The 20,489-nt window shown below is 36.7% G+C and overlaps 1 protein-coding gene across 1 annotated transcript in view; it reads right to left on the reverse strand.

The window, feature by feature from the left end:
- The window catches only part of LOC133661417 (copine-8), a 182,356-nt gene that overhangs the window by 16,857 nt on the left and 145,010 nt on the right, over positions 1-20,489 (reverse strand). Inside the window, exons 14-16 of the mRNA XM_062064599.1 lie at positions 9,890-9,936; positions 4,455-4,636; positions 4,234-4,361 (exon numbers count right to left, since the gene is read on the reverse strand). Coding sequence (XP_061920583.1) covers positions 4,234-4,361; positions 4,455-4,636; positions 9,890-9,936 — 357 coding nt within the window. The remainder of the gene's footprint in view (positions 1-4,233; positions 4,362-4,454; positions 4,637-9,889; positions 9,937-20,489) is intronic.

Genomic DNA, 20,489 nt, shown 5'->3' on the forward strand with positions numbered 1-20,489 from the left:
ATTGTTGATTTTTTTAATCAATTAAGAATTGTTAGAAATAAAAATCACGATTACGTCGAAAATCGATTTTTGACACCACTACTGTATTAATTATTATTATTAATTTTCTATTATTTCTAAGATCTTAGACAATATTAGAAAAAGTTAATTGCTTGTTACACCTAAACTTTAATTCATCTCCCATTATATACATAAATGTTGATTGATGCAGATAGAATCTCTCAGTATGAAACTTTTCACCACAGCAGCTATTCTGAAATTAGAAAAGAGTGGGATTTTATTGGTTTATTTTGCCCCCACTGAGTAAATGTCATGTGTTCCACCCCTCCGTCCCCCCCGTCCTCCACAGTTAATCTGTCAAAAGCTTCCCTCAAGTCCAACTACTAACTCTGTGTCAATTGTGCACATCCCCAGCTCAATAAGGCTTCTTCTGTGCTAATATGACCTTTCGTTCCCCTGCGAGCGGCAAACTGACTTACGGCGTGTGTTCACACATGCGGCGAGGTTTTAAACCGCCTCTGCAACACTTCACCTTATTGCACCTGCAGGCCAAGACAAGCGGCACAGGGAGCAAATGAGGATACGGTATCGAATATACGGTACAGTACATGCGACAGACCAACAGTTTAGTTTAGTTTAGTTTAGTGTTTATTTGAAGGGACAATGCACAGAAACAATAAGCTCAAAGACAGATATGTTCTGCACCAGATTATAGCTAAATAGCTAATTTACATCTGCGGTGTCTGGCTACCTAGATTAAAGAGATACAAAAAACGTGCAATAAAATGATATCAATAAAATTATACTATAGCATGTAATCAAATCAAGTTTTCACTTGTCATGCTTGGTTCAGTTAAAAGGAACTCTGGTGCCTTTGCTGCGCTAGTTCGGTTTGTTTGGTCAAGTTTGAACGCAAACATCTGAACATTTTTGGCCTCCGATCCCGATTTTTCGGCCTTAGATTTTAAGTCCCAATTCGATACTTTCAATACTTTAATAACAGATTATACGTAAACTGGGTATAACACATGGCACACTGACAAAGCTTAACCTATTGTTACTATAACAATCTACAAGGTTAAGGTTGCTTCTCTTTCTTCCCCTCCATTTTTCTGCATTCTTTCGTATCTCAAGTTATCATTACGTATATGTATTGTTGCATTTGAACAATTGTATTGTTGATAATAAAGGTAAAGTACTGGTATTGTTTATTATCAATAGCACTATTTCTATTGGTATTCATATTGCTCCATTTTTAGTGTAATAATGCTCATTGTCATTTCTGTATTTTTTTTTTTAATTTTCGCTAACTGCTTATTTGCTATTACTTTTACCATCATATTTGTATATGTCGTATTTGCTGATGTTGCTCTGTTGTTGTTGTTGTTGTTGTTGTGTTTGCTGTTGTTGTTTTTGTCTCTCTGTCTAATCCCCCTCTTGTACCCACAATTCTCCCCTCTGTCTTCCTTTTTCTCTCTTTCTATCCCCTCCTGCTCCGGCCCGGCTGCACCAAATGATAATATAAATACATTTAATAAAGTCAAAATACAAGTAAGGCAACAAGAGAAGTATCCTACACTTCCCTTTTGTAAAGTAAATCTGAACAGCCGATATGGGCATCTACATCTGCTATATGATTTGCCCGAGAAGCTGGGCAGGACATTATAAAAAAAAAAAAAATTAAAAAAAAAAAACAAAAACAGATTATACAACTAAAAATTAAAAAACACAATTTAATGACGCTTATCTTATTAAATCTAAAATTTGTTCGTATTGTTCTGAATCAGATGATGAATTAAATGTGTGGTATTGAATACTACATGCAATTTCTGGATATAAATTGGTAACGAATAAACCACAACAAGTAAAAACAAAAAAATAGCAATAACAATACATTTAAGTAACAATAGCAATATAAAAAAAAAAAACAATCAGTTTTTCCATTTTAATTGTTTTTAATTCATTTTTTTTTAACCTTTTACACTTTATTTTACCACCATAGAGTGTGTGCTTTTGTGTCAATTACAATTTAATAAAATGTTTGTTAATGAAATGCAGAAATCCTCACATTTATTGGTGTCATACATTTTGGAAAATTTTGCATAATAGTGCTTTAAGGTACTTTTTTGAAACCTTTAATTTGTTAGCGCAGTCGGACCGGATGTGGCACACCATGTTATTATTCTGAAGGGGGGGGAAGTACAACACAGTGAGCCCTCTTTTTAGTCATTTACAATCTTTGTCTCGGTGGGTTGGCGAGCAGGACTTCGAGCTTACACACACGGGAACCACGGACAGAGAGCCTCGCGAATCACCAGTGAGAAGTTCCGCAAAGTAACAAAAATGAAGAGGAAAACAAAAATGATGACAAATGTCTCATTGTGGGATTATTTCAGCTTCAAATCCGATGGGCAATATGAGCCCATGAGCACGAACAAACGAGCCAGAATGCATTGAAATAAAAGACGACGTTTGACCTAGTTTTTCCTGCTGGGAAAAAAAGCACTTTAAGACGTTCAATATTTATTTTTGCTTGCAGAAATGAGTTCATTTGATTGTTTTGTTTGTTTGTTTGTTTTTAGGATAGCAAAGTTGTTTACCTTCCAATTACAGAACAATTCTCCATTAATGACAAATGTAAGTTTATATAATTTTAAATGGTTACTTGCATTACTAATTAATATTATAAATACATTACATTATAAACACTGTATAGTTTTTATCGGTTATTTCTTCAGTTTAAGAGCATGATGTAGACCTGTGGTCCCCAACCACCGGGCCGCGGCCCGGTACCGGTCCGTGGATCGATTTGTACCGGGCCCCACAAGAAATAAAAAATAAAATAAATAAAAATAATTATTTTATCTTATTTTTTTATTAAATCAACATAAAAAACACAAGATACACTTACAATTAATGCGTTGTATTTACACTCATTCGCACAAAAGGGTTGTTTCTTTCTGTTATTAATATTTCTGGTTCCTACATTATATATCAATATAGATCAATACAGTCTGCAGGGATACAGTCCGTAAGCACACATGATTGTATTTTTTAATGACAAAAAATAAAATAAAATAAGATTAAAAAAACACCCCCACCCCGGTCCGTGGGACAAATTTTCAAGCGTTGACCGGTCCGCAGTTACAAAAAGGTTGGGGACCACTGATGTAGACAATAGCTCTGAGTCTGCATAAAGTCAAATCATTTTCAAAGTAAATTATTACATATTGTTTCAATGTGTACCACCTTGAGACAAGAATACGTTGACAGTCTAAAAGTAACATGACCTTCCTTCGCACGATATTTTGGCAGTTTTATGCATATATAGGTAAAAAATGTAAAAATCGAATCACAATTGAAGTTTTGGAGAGAAAAAAATTGCAATTAGGTTTTTTCTCAAAATCGTGCATCCCCAGCAATTCCTTTTCCCACAGTGATAATGTTACTTGGAAAAAAAAAAATCATTTTCCGCCATGGCGGTGAGGATTAGTATCTTACAAGTGGCCACGCACTGTGGAAAGACGAAGCATCCGTTGCAGCTTGCTCTCTAATTCGAGCCGGTGTCCTGGCAAGACACGGCAAATATCGGCCCGCTCTATCGCTACTCTGAACCGTTGTGTGAAAATGACAGCGTGCAGAAATGATGTCAGAGACCATGCGTTTGAAGTTTGCTCTTTTTTCGCCCTCAGCATTTGAGACAACAGAGCTCTTTAAACATATTTTCTAGGAGCTTTTTGTGAAATCTAGCAGGATTTAAAACCAATTACAGGTGATTTTGGTGGGAATTTTGGGGTGAAAAGCTGCCCGATCAAGTCCTAGGTTCTTTACTGGTTCTTTTACTGGGCATCAAAGTGCCAACATTTGACATTTCTTTCATGTGGACCTTAGAACCAAACAAAAGTGTGAAGGAAGCCTAGAAGGCGGGTGCTGGTGTCCTCATCTAAACTGCAAAGTAAATTCTACTAATTACACACTTTTTTCTTGCCTAGGTGATTGCCTGTCTTTCTTGCAGAAGAAATGAGGCCCTCAGACACAAATAAACTGGCAATCAAAAGTACCCTATGTGTGAGTTTTCTCATTTCTCGCTCACCGTAGCTACCTGGCAACGCCTGTGTGCAAAGAGCTTATTAGAAGAAACACATTGAGCGTGAAATGTACTCGCTGTTCCTTTTGTCACACGCGGGGGTTTGCGCAGCAAGTGCAGTGTGAAGGGCAGCTTTTGTGCGATACCTGGCGACGTGGTTGACCACTGGGGAGAAGTTGGTGGGCCCGTAGAGTTGAACGGACTTCAAACTCTGGTAGTAGGCTTCCATCACGCCTTCTATTCCTGCGCAGTATGGATTCTGAGGGTTCCCGTTCTACATTAGCGAGGTGGAGGCAGAACAAAGAGGCATTGGGAGGTTTTAAAAAAATAATAAAATAAAAAAATCCTTTCTTCGATTGGTTCTCACCAAAGCAAACTCATGCGAAATGCGTCCATCAGGCGGCAACTTGGCGCCGAAGCCGAGCGCCGGGAACATTTTGTCACTGTCGTAGTCCTGAATGATCTCCCCGACTGCCTTCAGGGCCATGGCGTAGGCGTTGAGCTGGTAGGGGCTCATGTAGTGGAGAGAGGTGGGCTGGGCGGGGTTGCCTGTTGGCGGGACACAGGACACACTTTAATCACACTGCAAAAAGTCAGCGTTCAAAAACAAGAAAAAACAAAACAAAAATTAGGGGTATTTTATTTGAACTAAGCAAAATGATCTGCCAATAGAACAAGAACATTTGGCTTGTCAAGACTTTCCAAAACAAGTAAAATTAGCTAACCTCAATGAACCCAAAATACCTTAAAATTAGGGATGTCCGATAATGGCTTTTTGCCGATATCCGATATTGTCCAACTCTTTAATTACCGATACCGATATCAACCGATACCGATACTGATATATACAGTTGTGGAATTAACACATTATTATGCCTAATTTGGACAACCAGGTATGGTGAAGATAAGGTCCTTTTTTTTTAAATTTAATAAAATAAAATAAGATAAATAAATTAAAAACATTTTCTTGAATAAAAAAGAAAGTAAAACAATATAAAATCAGTTACATAGAAACTAGTAATGAATGAAAATGAGTAAAATTAACTGTTAAAGGTTAGTACTATTAGTGGACCAGCAGCACGCACAATCATGTGTGCTTACGGACTGTATCCCTTGCAGACTGTATTGATATATATTGATATATAATGTAGGAACCACAATATTAATAACAGAAGGAAACAACCCCTTTGTGTGACTGTATTATGATGATAGTATATATGATAGTATATATCTGTATCATGAATCAATTTAAGTGGACCCCGACTTAAACAAGTTGAAAAACTTATTCGGGTGTTACCATTTAGTGGTCAATTGTACGGAATATGTACTTCACTGTGCAACCTACTAATAAAAGTCTCAATCAATCAATCAAAGAGTGTAAATAGGGGGAGGGAGGTTTTTTGGGTTGGTGCACTAATTGTAAGTGTATCTTGTGTTTTTTATGTTGATTTAATAAAATAAAAATTAAAAAAACCCAACAAAACACCGATACCGATAATAAAAAAACCGATACAGATAATTTCCGATATTACATTTTAAAGCATTTATCGGCCGATAATATCGGCCGGCCGATATTATCGGACATCTCTACTTAAAATAAGTATATTCTCACTAATAACAAGTGTACTACAATATGAGTACGTATTTCCTATTGTTTCATTGAAAATAAAACAGCAAAATCCAGTTGGCTGTCATCTGTTTTAATATGAGACACAATTGTGTCAAAGTCATTTTTTCATGCTTGAAATAAGAAATTATTACTTTAAAAAAGTAGTTTTACACTTGTGAGTGTTGATGACACAGCTTTGCAACAGTTGATATTCTAGTTTCAAGCATGTTTTACTCAATATAGATAATAAAATCTCAGCAACAAGCTGTAATATCTTACTGAAATAATTTAGGACCAAAACCCTTAAAACAAGTAAAACACGCTAACATAAAATCTGCTTAGTGAGAAGAATTATCTTATCAGGCAGAAAATAAGCAAATATCACCCTTATTTGAGATATTCAATCTTAGATTTCAGTTTTTGCAGTGCAGGTATTTACACACATCACATAACCGGTTTTAAAACGGCTACTATACGATTGTGTTTTGATCCGTCTCTAACGTATTGAGAAGGACAGGCGGTAGAAAACAGATGGATGGATGTACTGTGCTGTTTTTATGGTTAGGACATTAGCATTCTTGCTATAATCTGTCATCTTGTGTTGTGTTCATTAATGTGCATTGTCCCTTTAAATCACAGGTGTCAACTTCAAGGCCCGTGGGCCAAATCTGCCCCACCACATCATTTTATTGAGAACTGACACTTCATATTAAAACGGCCCTTCCCAAAATTTTGATGTGGCCCACCACACCATTTTATTGTGGCATGCCACATCATTTTATGCAGTCCGCCATATAATTTTATCATTACCCGCCACATCATTTTATTGAGAATCGACACTTCATTTTAAGATGGCTCGTCCTGTAATTTAATGTGGCCCGCCACGTCATTTAACGCAGTCCGCCATATCATTTTAAATGACGTGGTGGGCCACATAAATGTGACTGGCAGACTACATTAAAGTGACCTGGCAGACCAGGCTCGGCACATGAAAATTTAATTTATGGGACGGGCCACATCAAAATGAAGTGGTGGTCCACAATAAAATGATATGGCGAGCCACTTTAGAATGATGTGAGGGGGCCACTTAAATTATGGGACGGGCCAAATCAAAATGACGAGGTGAGCCACAATAAAATGATATGGTGGGCCATTGGCGGGGCACCTCAAAGTGAGGGGCGGCGTGGCGCGGTTGGGAGAGTGGCCGTGCCAGCAACCTGAGGGTTCCTGGTTCAATCCCCACCTTCTACCAACTTCGTCACATCCGTTGTGTCCTTGAGCAAGACACTTCACCCTTGCTCCTGATGGGTCGTGGTTAGGGTTTTGCATGGCAGCTCCCGCCAACAGTGTGTGAATGTGTGTGTGAATGGGTGAATGTGGAAATAGTGTCAAAGCGCTTTGAGTACCTTAAGGTAGAAAAGTGCTATACAAGTATAACCCATTTACTTAAAATTATGGGCAGGGCCATGTCAAAGTGAAGTGGTGGTCCACTATAGAATGATATGGCGGGCCTTTAAGTAATGTGAGGGGCCACTTAAAATGATGGGACGGGCCACAATAAATGATATGGCAAGCCACAATAAAATGATATGGCAGTCCACTTTAGAATGAAGTGGCGGAGCACCTTAAAGTGATGTGAGGGGCCACATAAAGTTATGGGACGGGCCACATCAAAATTAAGTGGTGGTCCACAATAAAATATGGCGAGCCACTATAAAATGATATGGTGGGGCACCTTAAAAATATGTAGCGGGACACCTTAAAGTGACATGGGGGGGCCAATTTATAATGCAGTGGTGGTACACAATAAAATGATGTGGCGGGCCACAATCAAATGATGTTGGATGGATGGATGGGTTATACTTGTATAGCGCTTTTCTACCTTTTTTTAAGGAACTCAAAGCGCTTTGACACTATTTCCACATTCACCCATTCACACACACATTCACACACTGATGGCGGGAGCTGCCAGGACCCATCAGGAGCAAGGGTGAAGTGTCTTGCTCAAGGACACAACGGACGTGACTAGGATGGTAGAAGGTGGGAATTGAACCAGGAACCCTCAGGTTGCTGGCACAGCCACTCTCCCAACTGCGCCACACCACCCCCTTGCGGGCCAGATTTGGCCCCCGAGCTCCGAGTTTGACACGTGTGATGTAGACCAGTGGTCCCCAACCTTTTTGTAGCTGCGGACCGGTCAACGCTTTAAAATTTGTCCCACGGACCGGGGGGTGGGGGGGGGGGGCGGCTTTTTTCATAAAGAAATACAATAATGTGTGCTTACGGACTGTATCCCTGCAGACTGTATTGATCTATATTGATATATAATCTATATCTTGTGTTTTTTATGTTGATTTAATTTAAAAAAAAAATATATATATATATATTTTTTTTGTTTTTGTTTTTAATTATTATTTTTTTAATTTCTAGTGCGGACCGGTGGTTGGGGACCACTAATGTAAACAATTGTGATAATTTTGGACTCAAAATTAACAAATGTAAATGTTATTTATTCTCCAGGGGCCGTACTTATCAAGCTTCTTAGAATTACTCCTAAGAAGTCTACTAAGAGTTGACTTAAGAGTAAATAAATTCTTCGCTGAAAGCTGCAATTAAAAGTTAGTTATCAAGCGTCTTACTCACACTTTCAGCGAAGTGTAGGACTGAATCTTAAGTGTCACACTCAGAGCTGAATTACGACATTACTATGTGCCGTAAACGGAATTTTAGGTGACGTCATTTCTGTGTCCATAGAAATGACCAATCACGGAAGGGAATCCGTTGTCTAAGAATAAAGAAATATCTTGGAAATATTTAAGTGGACAATGGGAGTGTATATTTTGACAATAAACTACAAAATAATACAAAACAAACTAGTCCCCGCCGGCACTCACGCTACCGCTCCCTCTCTTCTATCGCCCACACACTCACTGACGTCACTCACCTCACGGCCACACACATACGCTACTGTCATAACATTTTCTTTCCAATTTATTAATTAGGCAACTAATTTGAAACTGGTGTGGGTGGCTCTATATATACTAGCCCACTGCAGACACATGCAGAAATCAACAAGGAATCGAAAAGTATTAAATCTGTGACAAAAATAATATCCGCTCTGTCTAAACGATACCGTTTGATCAGCTGCTCGTCATCAAAAAAACAACAACATTGTTCCGTTCCCTGAACGTTCGCGCACGTCTCTCTCGCCTCAGTGCCATCCTCTGCTGGCAACTCCTAACCACTTAAGACACCTCTGAAGGTCTCTTAAATATCGTGGAGAGTAGGAGTGATTCTTAGACTTAAGAACGTTGATAAAAAGCTTTTATTCTTAAGTTTGAGAGTAGGACTAAATTTCGCAAATTCTCAGGACTTAAGTGTAAAATGGCACTCTAAGAAGCTTGATAAGTACGGCCCCAGATAAATACCGTGATTACAAAAAACTATGTGACCTTTTCTTTTTTACATTTTGTTTTTCAGTATCAGTTGTTTGATCACCATTATCCTAAGGCAGCAACTTCAGACACATTTCCTGATTTGAGATACAAGTGTTTTGAGTTAAGAGCTCCGTCAGAGAACCAATTCAACTCGTAAGTTGATGTACTTATACCTATCCCCAAAGTTAGATATCGACTGTAATTTTAGGCACTATATGCTACAAATCTCACAAGGTTACATAAAGACCTGAAATTGCCTTGAGTGACTATAGCAGAAAAAAGAAATAAAGTCAATATTCCAAAGGCAGCGTTGTAGGGTATATTGTGTAAAATACTGCTGCTTGGAGGTATTGGCTTTTGGCTAGTATTGGCTAGTTGAGACTGACTCAACAGCGCCTGTACTGGATTGCATTTCACTCCAACAATAAATTCCACACAATTTGACCAATTTTGCTTTTGAAGTAAAAGATGGTTGCAAATAATGACAAAAACATGTTCATTTGAGTGCTTTTGCCATTTGGGGTCTTAAAGTATTATTATTATTATTATTACTATCCTGATGCAAACAGGATATTGGACTGAAACTGAGATTTCAATAATATGTTGGCACACTCCGCTTCAAGCAGTCACTTGCGCTGCAGAGAGCCATCAGCAAACACTCAAGTCACACCTGCATCATACATTTAAATAAATCATTCCACTTTCACGTCCTCATGCAGGTCCTCCAAATGCGTGTGTGCGGCTAGAAAGACTCACCATTGGAGGCCGTGAAGTCAATGGCCACTGTGAAGTTAATCTGGGTCCTTGGAAGACAAAAGGCAGGGATATGATTCATTAATCAACCGGGGTCTCAATCCCCTTCTCTCTGCATGCAAACAGAAGTCTTGAACTCAATTAGTCTGATGGTTCTTCCTGTTGCTGTTAGCTCTAATTGTTAGGGAAACATGTGCCGAAAAGGTACATCCTGCACTGCTTTTGTTGCCATTCAAAACACAATGTCATGCAATGTCACTGTTTGAGGTGTTCACCAGCTCCATCCTATTTGTCATATCAGCAGGCCGTATGAAGTGGGGGCTCAACAAGATATCAGCCAGTGTCACTGGACACTCGGGGGGGAAGGATGAGATGGACACAGATAGGAATAGAATGGTGGTATGGGAATAATGCCGTCTTATGTTACCATAGGAGTACTTGACGGTATTAGGTAGGAGGCTCACATCATACATCTTTTTTATTTTTTTTATCACGTTGGCACTGCCGGAGCAAAAAGTAATTTCAGATTCATGGTCTAGGAAAATGTTTGGCCAGCTAACAAAAACAAGAAAAAGACAATGTCAAAACTAAGACAAAAATAAAAAATAAAAATAAACATTATCTTGCATTTTAAATACATATTTAAAAAAAATATCCAAATATGTAATTAAAATCAAATAAATAATAAATAAATAATAAAATAATTGTAATTTATTAATAGGAAAATAAAATAAATTATTATTGGTAATATTGCATTTTAATTTTAGAAGCATTTTCTAATTTAAAAGTACTTATTTAAAATAAGTAAATGCTTCTAAATTTATATGCAATATTGAAAGATTCTAAAATACATTTTAAATACATATAAAAAAAAATATACATACTGTATGTATTTAAAATAAAATAAATAGCAGATGAATCATAAAATACATTTAATTTATTAATAGGAAAATAAAATCCAAAATATTTTTGGTAAGATTGCATTTGAATTTTTTATAAGCATTTTGGTATTTAAAAATATGTATTTAAAATAAGTAAATGCTTTTAAATTTGAATGCAGTATTGACTTTTAAAAAAATACATATATATTGCATTTTAAATACATAATTAAAAATATATAAATACGTATTTAAAATAAAAATAAATAATACATAAATAATAAATGTAATTTATTAATCGGTAAATAAAATCCAAAATATTTTTGGTAAGATTGCATTTGAATTTTAAAAGCATTTTCTTATTAAATTTTTTTTTTTAAATAGGTAAATGCTTCTAAATTTAAATGCAATACTGAAAATGTCAAATATATTTTTCGGATTATAAATCGCTCCGGAGTATAAGTCGCACTGGCCAAAAATGCATAATAAAGAAGGAAAAAAACATATATAAGTCGCATTTTTTGGGAAAATTTATTTGATAGAATCCAACACCAAGAATAGACATTTGAAAGGCAATTTAAAATAAATAAAGAATAGTGAACAACAGGCTGAATAAGTGTACGCTATATGATGCATAAATAACGAACTAAGAACGTGCCTGGTATGTTAACGTAACATATTATGGTAAGAGTCATTCAAATGCATATTTCACTACTTCCAGCTTGTAACCTGCAGTATATGATTTCCTTTTCGGTGCCATTTTTGTTCAGCCCTTCTCAGTTTTTATAAGTTACTGCCAATGTTGAAATAATCAATTTTCATAGATGTGGAAGTAGTAGCAGGTAGCATCTTTTTTTTCACAATGCACTTCTGCCATGACCCGCCCCCGCCAAATATTTATTGGTTGACGTGTGTGTGTGTGTGTGTGTGTGTGAGACGATTGCTGATATACGCCTAGTCTCTTACGTGAATGAGATTATGATATTTTACGGTAATGTGTTAATAATTTCACACATAAATCGCTCCAGAGTATAAATCGCACCCCCGGCCAAACTATGACAAAAACTGCGATTTATAATCCAAAAAATACGGTATATTATATATATATATATATATATATATATATATATATATATATATATATATATATATATATATATATATATATATATATATATATATATATATATATATATATATATATATATTGTATTTTAAATACATATATAAAAATATATAAATATGTATTTAAAGTAAAAGAAATAATAGATCATTAATAACATACATTTAATGTAATAATAGGAAAATAAAATCCAAATTATTTTTGGTAACATTGCATTTGAATTTTAGAATAATTTTCCTTTTTAAAAATACCTACTTAAAATAGGAACAGGAACTTCTAAATTTTAAAAACATATATATTGCATTTTAAATACATGTTTTAAACATACATACATATGTATTGAAAATATATAAATAATAAATAAATAATAAAATAATGTAATTTGTTCAAAGGAAAATAAAATTCAAATAAGGTTATATGGTATTGCATATGAATTTTAGAAATATTTTCTTATTTAAAATAAATTTAAATGCAATATAGAACATCTCAAAAATACATATATATTGCATTTAAATACATATTTGAAATAAATAAATATGTATTTAAAATACAATTAAAAAAATATAAATAATAAAATAAATGTAATTTATTAAAAGAACAGAATCCAAATTAGGTTTTAAAATATTGCATTTGAATTTTAAAAACATTCCTGTTTGAAAATACTTTGTAAAATAAGAAAATGCTTCTAAATTTAAATGCAAAATATAATTTAAATTTCCTTTTTTTTTTTTTTTAAATAAAATACATTTAATACATGATACAAATTTTAATCTCCAGAACGAAATTCTAGTTGTACTCAAATTTTACTGCAAATCGTTTTGAAAATAAGTTGGGCGAATATTAACATATACTGTATGTTACTGTGCAAAAGCATTCCGTTTGATTAAGTAAATAGACACACAGAAACAATTGTGATTACTGTAAACTAAAAATACACAACTACTTTCCATTCCGTTGCAGTGGGGTGGAAAAACTTCAATAACATTTTAGTGACGCTCTGGATAAAGGGGCTACTACAGTACTACTTATTATAGTATGCTATTACTGTGTGACTCACTATGTCATCAAATGAACAGCCCATATCCCAGAATCATAACATCACAATGAACCAGGATGTAGCTTGCTAACTAACACACAGACAGACACACATTGTACACGAATACACAACACAATATATTTTTTTAACCTTGGGAGATGTCGATGCTCTCCTAAGTGGTCAATAAAAAAACATCTAATGGTAGCCTGAGTCTTTTGCACACTGGTGTATATCCCATCGATATTAATTATGATCGTCTATGTTAGGCTGTGAAGTCAGACAAAACAAAAAATAAGGCAAAGTATATCAAAGTCACATCCTTGAATGACAATTTTGAACTTGTAAGGTTAGAAAATGGGTCAAACATGTAAGATAGGGATTTCCAGGAAATAAGTAAGTTGCTTGGTCAAAAAATTGCAGATAGCGCATTTCATAATTTGAAAAAATAATAAAAATACAGTAATTTGGCACACCTGAAAGGGACATTGCATTTGGAATAAAAACAAGGTTTAACATGCTTGGAACACCTGCAGTGCTCCTGGGCGGGCAGGCCCACTAATTTGGTTGCTTGGCAACAGCACTCTGCGAAAGTGCCTATTTTCATCTGTTCAAGCATACTTCTAATAAGAAGCATTCACCTTGCTTGTGGAGAAATGTCAAAAATTACAGATCAGAATTCAAAACTGGCAGTGTTTGTAGTCCAAATGAGGGAAAAAAGAAGGTTTTACAACGTGTCCGTTTTCTTCTTAGACTCCTGCATGAGTGGCCTACAAACAGCATCACTTTAAATTTAGCATCACAACTTTTCCCTCAGCTAGCTAACCAACTTGACACCTTTCAACTTCAGACTCTTTTATTCTACACAACAATTATGTTCATTCAAAATCGTTCAATTTAAGAGTGCTCCAACTTAAGTGTTCTGAGATAAGCGCAATCCCTCAGTTAGTAGCTATGCTGTAGTTTACCAGCAAACATTCCCGCCATTAGTTCACAAAAACAAATGCCACAGTTAACCCCGTAAGACAAAACATCTGGTGCTACTCGCTAGCGTTAGCTTATAGCGAGAGATCGACAACACTTTGTTTTCCAACCAAGGGAAGGAAGAAAGGGAGTGTGATGGACAGCGCTGAAAAGAAGTAGTGGATGATATTCATTGAATTAAAGAAATAAATAATCAAAAAAACATGACAGTGTGTCGCCAACTTGGTGAAGCAAATTTGAGCGTAGCACTGTTTGGGACTGATCTACAAAGATCTAAACAGCGCGTGCAAACAATAAAATTGCGTGTGGTATTTGTGGGCGTGTTGCGTGTGATCTACTAAGACTGCGTATGCAATTAAAAAATGGTGCAGACGGCCACCTTATTAGTAGAGATTTATGCGTGTGCTGTACGGGTCTTTCACCATGGAAACACTTGCATCATGTATCATGTCTTCATGCGTTATCAGCGTTTTTGCTGTTTTCAAACATGCAGCACACATGTACCACTTTTTATGGGCATTTTAGAAACTGTCCTGCGGTGCATCTACTTTGAAAACACTTTTTTGTGTTTTTTTGGGCTCAGTGGCTATGCCACTGACTGCCAATGTGAAGAAGAATATGCAAAAAAATGCATATTTTTATATATAGGAGATAAGTTCACAATATGTATTCTAAATGAAAAAACTATCGCCATTAAAACGAAAACACCAGCAGACACTAAAACAAATCAATTGAATTAGTTTTAATCAGAGATTTATCCATGACAATATTTGGAAGCTGCTGATGGTGTGTTTGATGGAGAGGCAGCAGGAAGGAAATACCATAGAAGTTCACTCTCCAAGGTAAATGTACAATATTATTACACTACTCCATAAAACTACTGTCGTTGTTAGTAGTACATTCAACTCTATTGTTTTTAAACAGTATTTTATGTTTGAAGGGTTGTTTTTCTTGTTAAAAGGTATCAGTGGCAGGCTGTGCATTTCACACCTAAGCCTTCAGTGATGTCCTACTTAGTCCGATTTAAAAAAAAACAACCTCAAAATACTAGAATTTATGCCACCACATGACCACGGCTGGAGAAATACCATACAGAATCGTACTTGCGCACTACTGCGTATTGAAGCACCTCAATAATGTACAATACGGGCTATTTTTCAGAATATTTAAAAATCAATAAACTCAATAAAAGTTCTGAGTGGATAAAAGCTATATCGTAAAAAACACTGGAGCCTAATATGACATGAAGACAATATGATGAATACTTTTGTAAATTTAGGGAAAGTAAATAGACAATAAAATTACTTTAAAGAATTTATGATTTATGCTAGACCCGCAGAGAAGGACATGCTGGCCCTGACGGGCAAGCACCAATTAAATAATTTTAATTAATTTAAATGTGAGGCGTTGATTTGAGATAGGAGTGTTTTTAAGTTAACAGCTCTGTGACAGAACATATTAAACTCCTAAATTGAGGTACTGCTGTATTTGTACTTCTTTTCGTTGAGACTCAACTGCAGGGGTGTCAAACTAATTTTAACTCGGGAGCCACATGGAGGAAAATCCATTCCTAGGCGGGCCGGACTGATAAAATAATGGCATGATAACTTTAAAATATAGACAACTTCAGATTGATTGTTTGAGTTTAAAAATAGACTAAGCACATTCTGAACATGTACAAATCATAATGTTTTTTTTACAGTTACATGTTGCGGTTAATAGTATTCTATTTTTATTTTTTTTGTCGTTATTTATACTTTCTGAATAAATGATGTGATAATGTTCATCAGTCTAATAGGTGGAATTGAGTCTAACAGAGTTTAAAATGCTCCCTTTGTTGTTCATTTTCAACCTATCAAAAGATGAAATGAATAATTATATCTAAATCAGAAGACAGGATTTTATTAGGATAGGATTGACTTTTGTTTATCCCACGATGGGGAAATTATGTTGTTGCAGGGCAGGTTTTTACATACAGTAAAACAGTGAAAAACAAAAATAAATAATACATATTGCGCAGATACGAGATAAAATAAAACAAAAAATACTAACATCCGTATTGTACACCAAGAAAAAAAGATCACAGTAATCACATAAATTACTCATTATTCTCAAGTTATGTACGAACACAATGTGGTTTATTCTGTACACAAATCATCTACGACAAAACTTGTGAAATTGGACTCATTTCATGAAGTCAGAAGGGGATATATACTATTTCAGCACATTTATGTGCGCATGTGTCCCGCAGTCATAAATACAATGTACAGATTTGGTGGAGATCTGGGGCCGTACTTATCAAGCTTCTTAGAATTACTCCTAAGAAGTCTGCTAAGAGTTGACTTAAGAGTAAATAAATTCTTCGCTGAAAGCTGCACTTAAAAGTTAGTTATCAAGCGTCTTACTCACACTTTCAGCGAAGTGTAGGACTGAATCTTAAGTGTCACACTCAGAGCTGAATTACGACATTACTATGTGCCGTAAACGGAATTTTAGGTGACGTCATTTCTGTGTCCATAGAAATGACCAATCACGGAAGGGAATCCCTTGTCTAAGAATAAAGAAATATCTTGGAAATATTTAAGGCAAGGCAAGGCAAGGCAACTTTATTTGTATAGTGCTTTTCATACACAAGGCAGACTCAAAGTGCTTCACAGACAACAAAGTGAAATGAAAGAAAATAAAAGCAAAATTAAAATGCAGACAATAAAAATAAAAATAAAAACAGTGCAGACGTTAAAAGTTAAAAGATTAAAAGATTTAGCTGAAAGCTAAGGTGAACATAAAAGTCTTCAGTCTAGTTTTAAAAGTAGTGAGAGTTGGGGAGAGTCTGACATCTTCAGGAAGTTTATTCCAGCTATGTGTTGCATAGTGACTGAATGATGATCTCCCTTGATTTGAGTTTACTCTGGGAACCGCTAACAGATTGGTCTCAGAAGATCTTAGTGATCTAGAGGGCGTATATAGTGGGAGCATATCAGTGATATACTTGGGCCCTAGACCATGTAGTGATTTATATGTGAGCAGGAGGATTTTGAAATCTATTCTCTGATGTACAGGGAGCCAATGTAAGGATTTAAGAATTGGTGTAATGTGCTCACATTTTTTGGTCTTTGTTAGAACTCTAGCAGCAGCGTTCTGAACAAGCTGTAGCTGCCTGACACTTTTTTTGGGAAGACCTGCAAGGAGACCATTACAATAGTCTAGCCTACTGGTAATAAAGGCATGTACAAGTTTTTCAAAGTCTTGAGCTGACATGAGCCCTCTAAGTCTTTTTACATTTTTGAGGTGATAGTAGGCCGATTTTGTTACTGATTTGATGTGACTGTCGAAATGTAAATCAGAATCTAAAATAACCCCAAGATTTCTGGCTTTATTTGAGGTTTTCAGGGACAGTGATTGAAGGTGTTGGATGACTTTAAACCTTTCTTTTTTAGCACCAAAAACAATTATCTCAGTTTTATCTTCATTTAGTTGTAGGAAATTTTGGCACATCCAGTGTTTGACTTGCTCAATGCACTGGCACAGAAGATCTATGGGGCGATAGTCATTTGGTGATAGCGCTACATAGATTTGGGTGTCATCGGCATAGCAATGATGGTCAATGTTATTATTTTGCATGATTTGTCCTAGTGGGAGCATATAGATGTTAAATAAAGTCGGCCCCAAGATTGAACCTTGGGGGACTCCACACGTTACGTTGGTTGGTTCTGATACAAAGTCACCAATGGAAACAAAATAGTTCCTATCTTGTAGATATGACTTGAACCAGCTTAAAACTGTGCCTGAGATCCCCACCCAGTTTTCCAACCTGTCCAAAAGTATTGAGTGGTCGACAGTGTCAAATGCAGCACTGAGGTCCAAAAGCATTAATACTGAAGTTTTGCCAGAGTCTGTGTTTAGACGGATGTCATTTATAACTTTAAGAAGGGCCGTCTCTGTGCTATTTAAGTGGACAATGGGAGTGTATATTTTGACAATAAACTACAAAATAATACAAAACAAACTAGTCCCCGCCGGCACTCACGCTACCGCTCCCTCTCTTCTATCGCCCACACACTCACTGACGTCACTCACCTCACGGCCACACACATACGCTACTGTCATAACATTTTCTTTCCAATTCATTAATTAGGCAACTAATTTGAAACTGGTGTGGCCGGCTCTATGTATACTAGCCCACTGCAGACACATGCAGAAATCAACAAGGAATCGAAAAGTATTAAATCTGTGACAAAAATAATATCCGCTCTGTCTAAACGATACCGTTTGATCAGCTGCTCGTCATAAAAAAAAAACAAAAAACATTGTTCCGTTCCCTGAACGTTCGCGCACGTCTCTCTCGCCTCAGTGCCATCCCCTGCTGGCAACTCCTAACCACTTAAGACACCTCTGAAGGTCTCTTAAATATCGTGGAGAGTAGGAGTGATTCTTAGACTTAAGAACGTTGATAAAAAGCTTTTATTCTTAAGTTTGAGAGTAGGACTAAATTTCGCAAATTCTCAGGACTTAAGTGTAAAATGGCACTCTAAGAAGCTTGATAAGTACGGCCCCTGGTAGAAAAGTCACAGGTTATATTACCACCAACATCTTTGACAACGTAACAATCCACATTTTGTATAGTATCACTAATAAGCAGCGTAAATACGCAGTGTCCAAAACACGGACGGGCTGCCTATATCAGGGGTCCTCAAACTTTTTTACTCGGGGGCCACATTGGGTTAAAACAATTTGGCCGGGGGCCGGGATGTATATATATATATATATATATATACTCCCCGCACACTAATTGACTGAAAGAGTGCGCACTTAATGTCACATTATCGATGGAAAAATGCATTTTTAGACAATTTGCCTGAGCAGCTAGGAGACACCGAGAGTAACAAGCGGTAGAAAATGGATTAAAAAGAACTGGGGCCGTATTTATCAAGCGTCTTAGAGTGCCATTTTACACATGTTGATTTCTGCATGTGGCTGCAGTGAGCTAGTATATATAGAGCCACCCACACCAGTTTCAAATTAGTTGCCTAATTAATGTATTGGAAAAAAATGTTATGAGAGTAGCATATGTGTGTGTGTGGCCCTTTAATAGATGACAGCATGTGAGGTGAGTGACGTCAGTGAGTGTGTGGGCGAGAGAAGAGAGGGAGCGGTAGCGTTAGTGCGGGCGGGGACTAGTTTGTTTTGTGTTGGATTGGCTGTGTGCAAGCAATCAATAAAGCAAGATTTGCAACTAATCGCCGGACTCATCATTCACCCTAAAGTCGTCCGCTGTGGAGACCCACTGCCGGGTAAAGTGAAGGGTGTTGCCCCGAGCATACATCGACCCTGGAGAAGTGTCTCCCCTGCGCTCTTCGACTACGGTCTGGGAGCAGGAAGCAGGAAAGGTGCAACAAAAAAAATTTTTTGATTCATTGCCAATATTGTTTGTTTGTTTTGTATTATTTTGTAGTTTATTGTCAAAATATACACTCCCATTGTCCACTTATATTTCTAAGATATTTCTTTATTCTTAGACAAGGGATTCCCTTCCGTGATTGGTCATTTCTATGGACACAGAAATGACGTCACCTAAAATTCCGTTTACGGCACATAGTAATGTCGTAATTCGGCTCTGAGTGTGACACTTAAGATTCAGTCCTACACTTCGCTGAAAGTGTGAGTAAGACGCTTGATAACTAACTTTTAAGTGCAGCTTTCAGCGAATAATTTCTTTACTCATAAGTCAACTCTTAGCAGACTTCTTAGGAGTAATTCTAAGAAGCTTGATAAATAGGGCCCCAGATTTAAAAAAATAATAAATAATTTTTTTTTTTTAAATTTATTTATTTATTCATTTATTTTTTTAAACTTGGGACTTCCCGCGGGCCGGATTTTGCACGCTGGCGGCCCGTAGTTTGGGGGCCCCTGGCTTATATCTTCCCAGAGGACATAGCTCCACCCTTGCTGGCGGCAAGGGATACAAGTTGCGACACCCAGTGGACATATTTGGAACAGCAGTTTTTTTCATTCCAAAATGTCAGCTCATTTTTATACTTGACAAACTCATCTCGCGGGCCGGATAAAACCCGTTCGCGGGCCGGATGCCGTACGTTTGGCACACCTGCTCTACTGGTTGCAGACGGTACTGCGTTCCACTCAACAATCTCCACACTTTTATTCTCAGAGTTCACCATTAACGCTCAGTGGCCCAAAAAAAAGCACCAGAGTTTGTGCCATGTGACCTATCCTGATGACTGGCAGATGTCGCAGCTAGGCAAGTGTCCAATTGGTCACATGAGGATGGAGAAGGTAAACATCTCATATTCCATTTTTGACTGGGGCCGCGGCATAAAAATCTCATTTTCTCTGGTTGAACGCTGTTCAAACCTTTGTCCCGCCTCTGAAATGACATCTCCTCACAATGGTTTTCAATACAAGCACGGTTTCCTCCTGCTTCTATTCTGGTTTCAATAGTCGATTCACCAGCCGAAATAGGAGGAGACAATATCTGTCACTGTGAGCGACAGGGCGGTCATCAAAGACACGACTCCAAATGAAAGATATCGCCAACAACTGCTCATTTATATCTGCCACCTCGTGAAT

The sequence above is a fragment of the Entelurus aequoreus genome, linkage group LG12, assembly GCF_033978785.1.
Source record: "Entelurus aequoreus isolate RoL-2023_Sb linkage group LG12, RoL_Eaeq_v1.1, whole genome shotgun sequence".
Lineage (NCBI taxonomy): Eukaryota > Metazoa > Chordata > Actinopteri > Syngnathiformes > Syngnathidae > Entelurus > Entelurus aequoreus.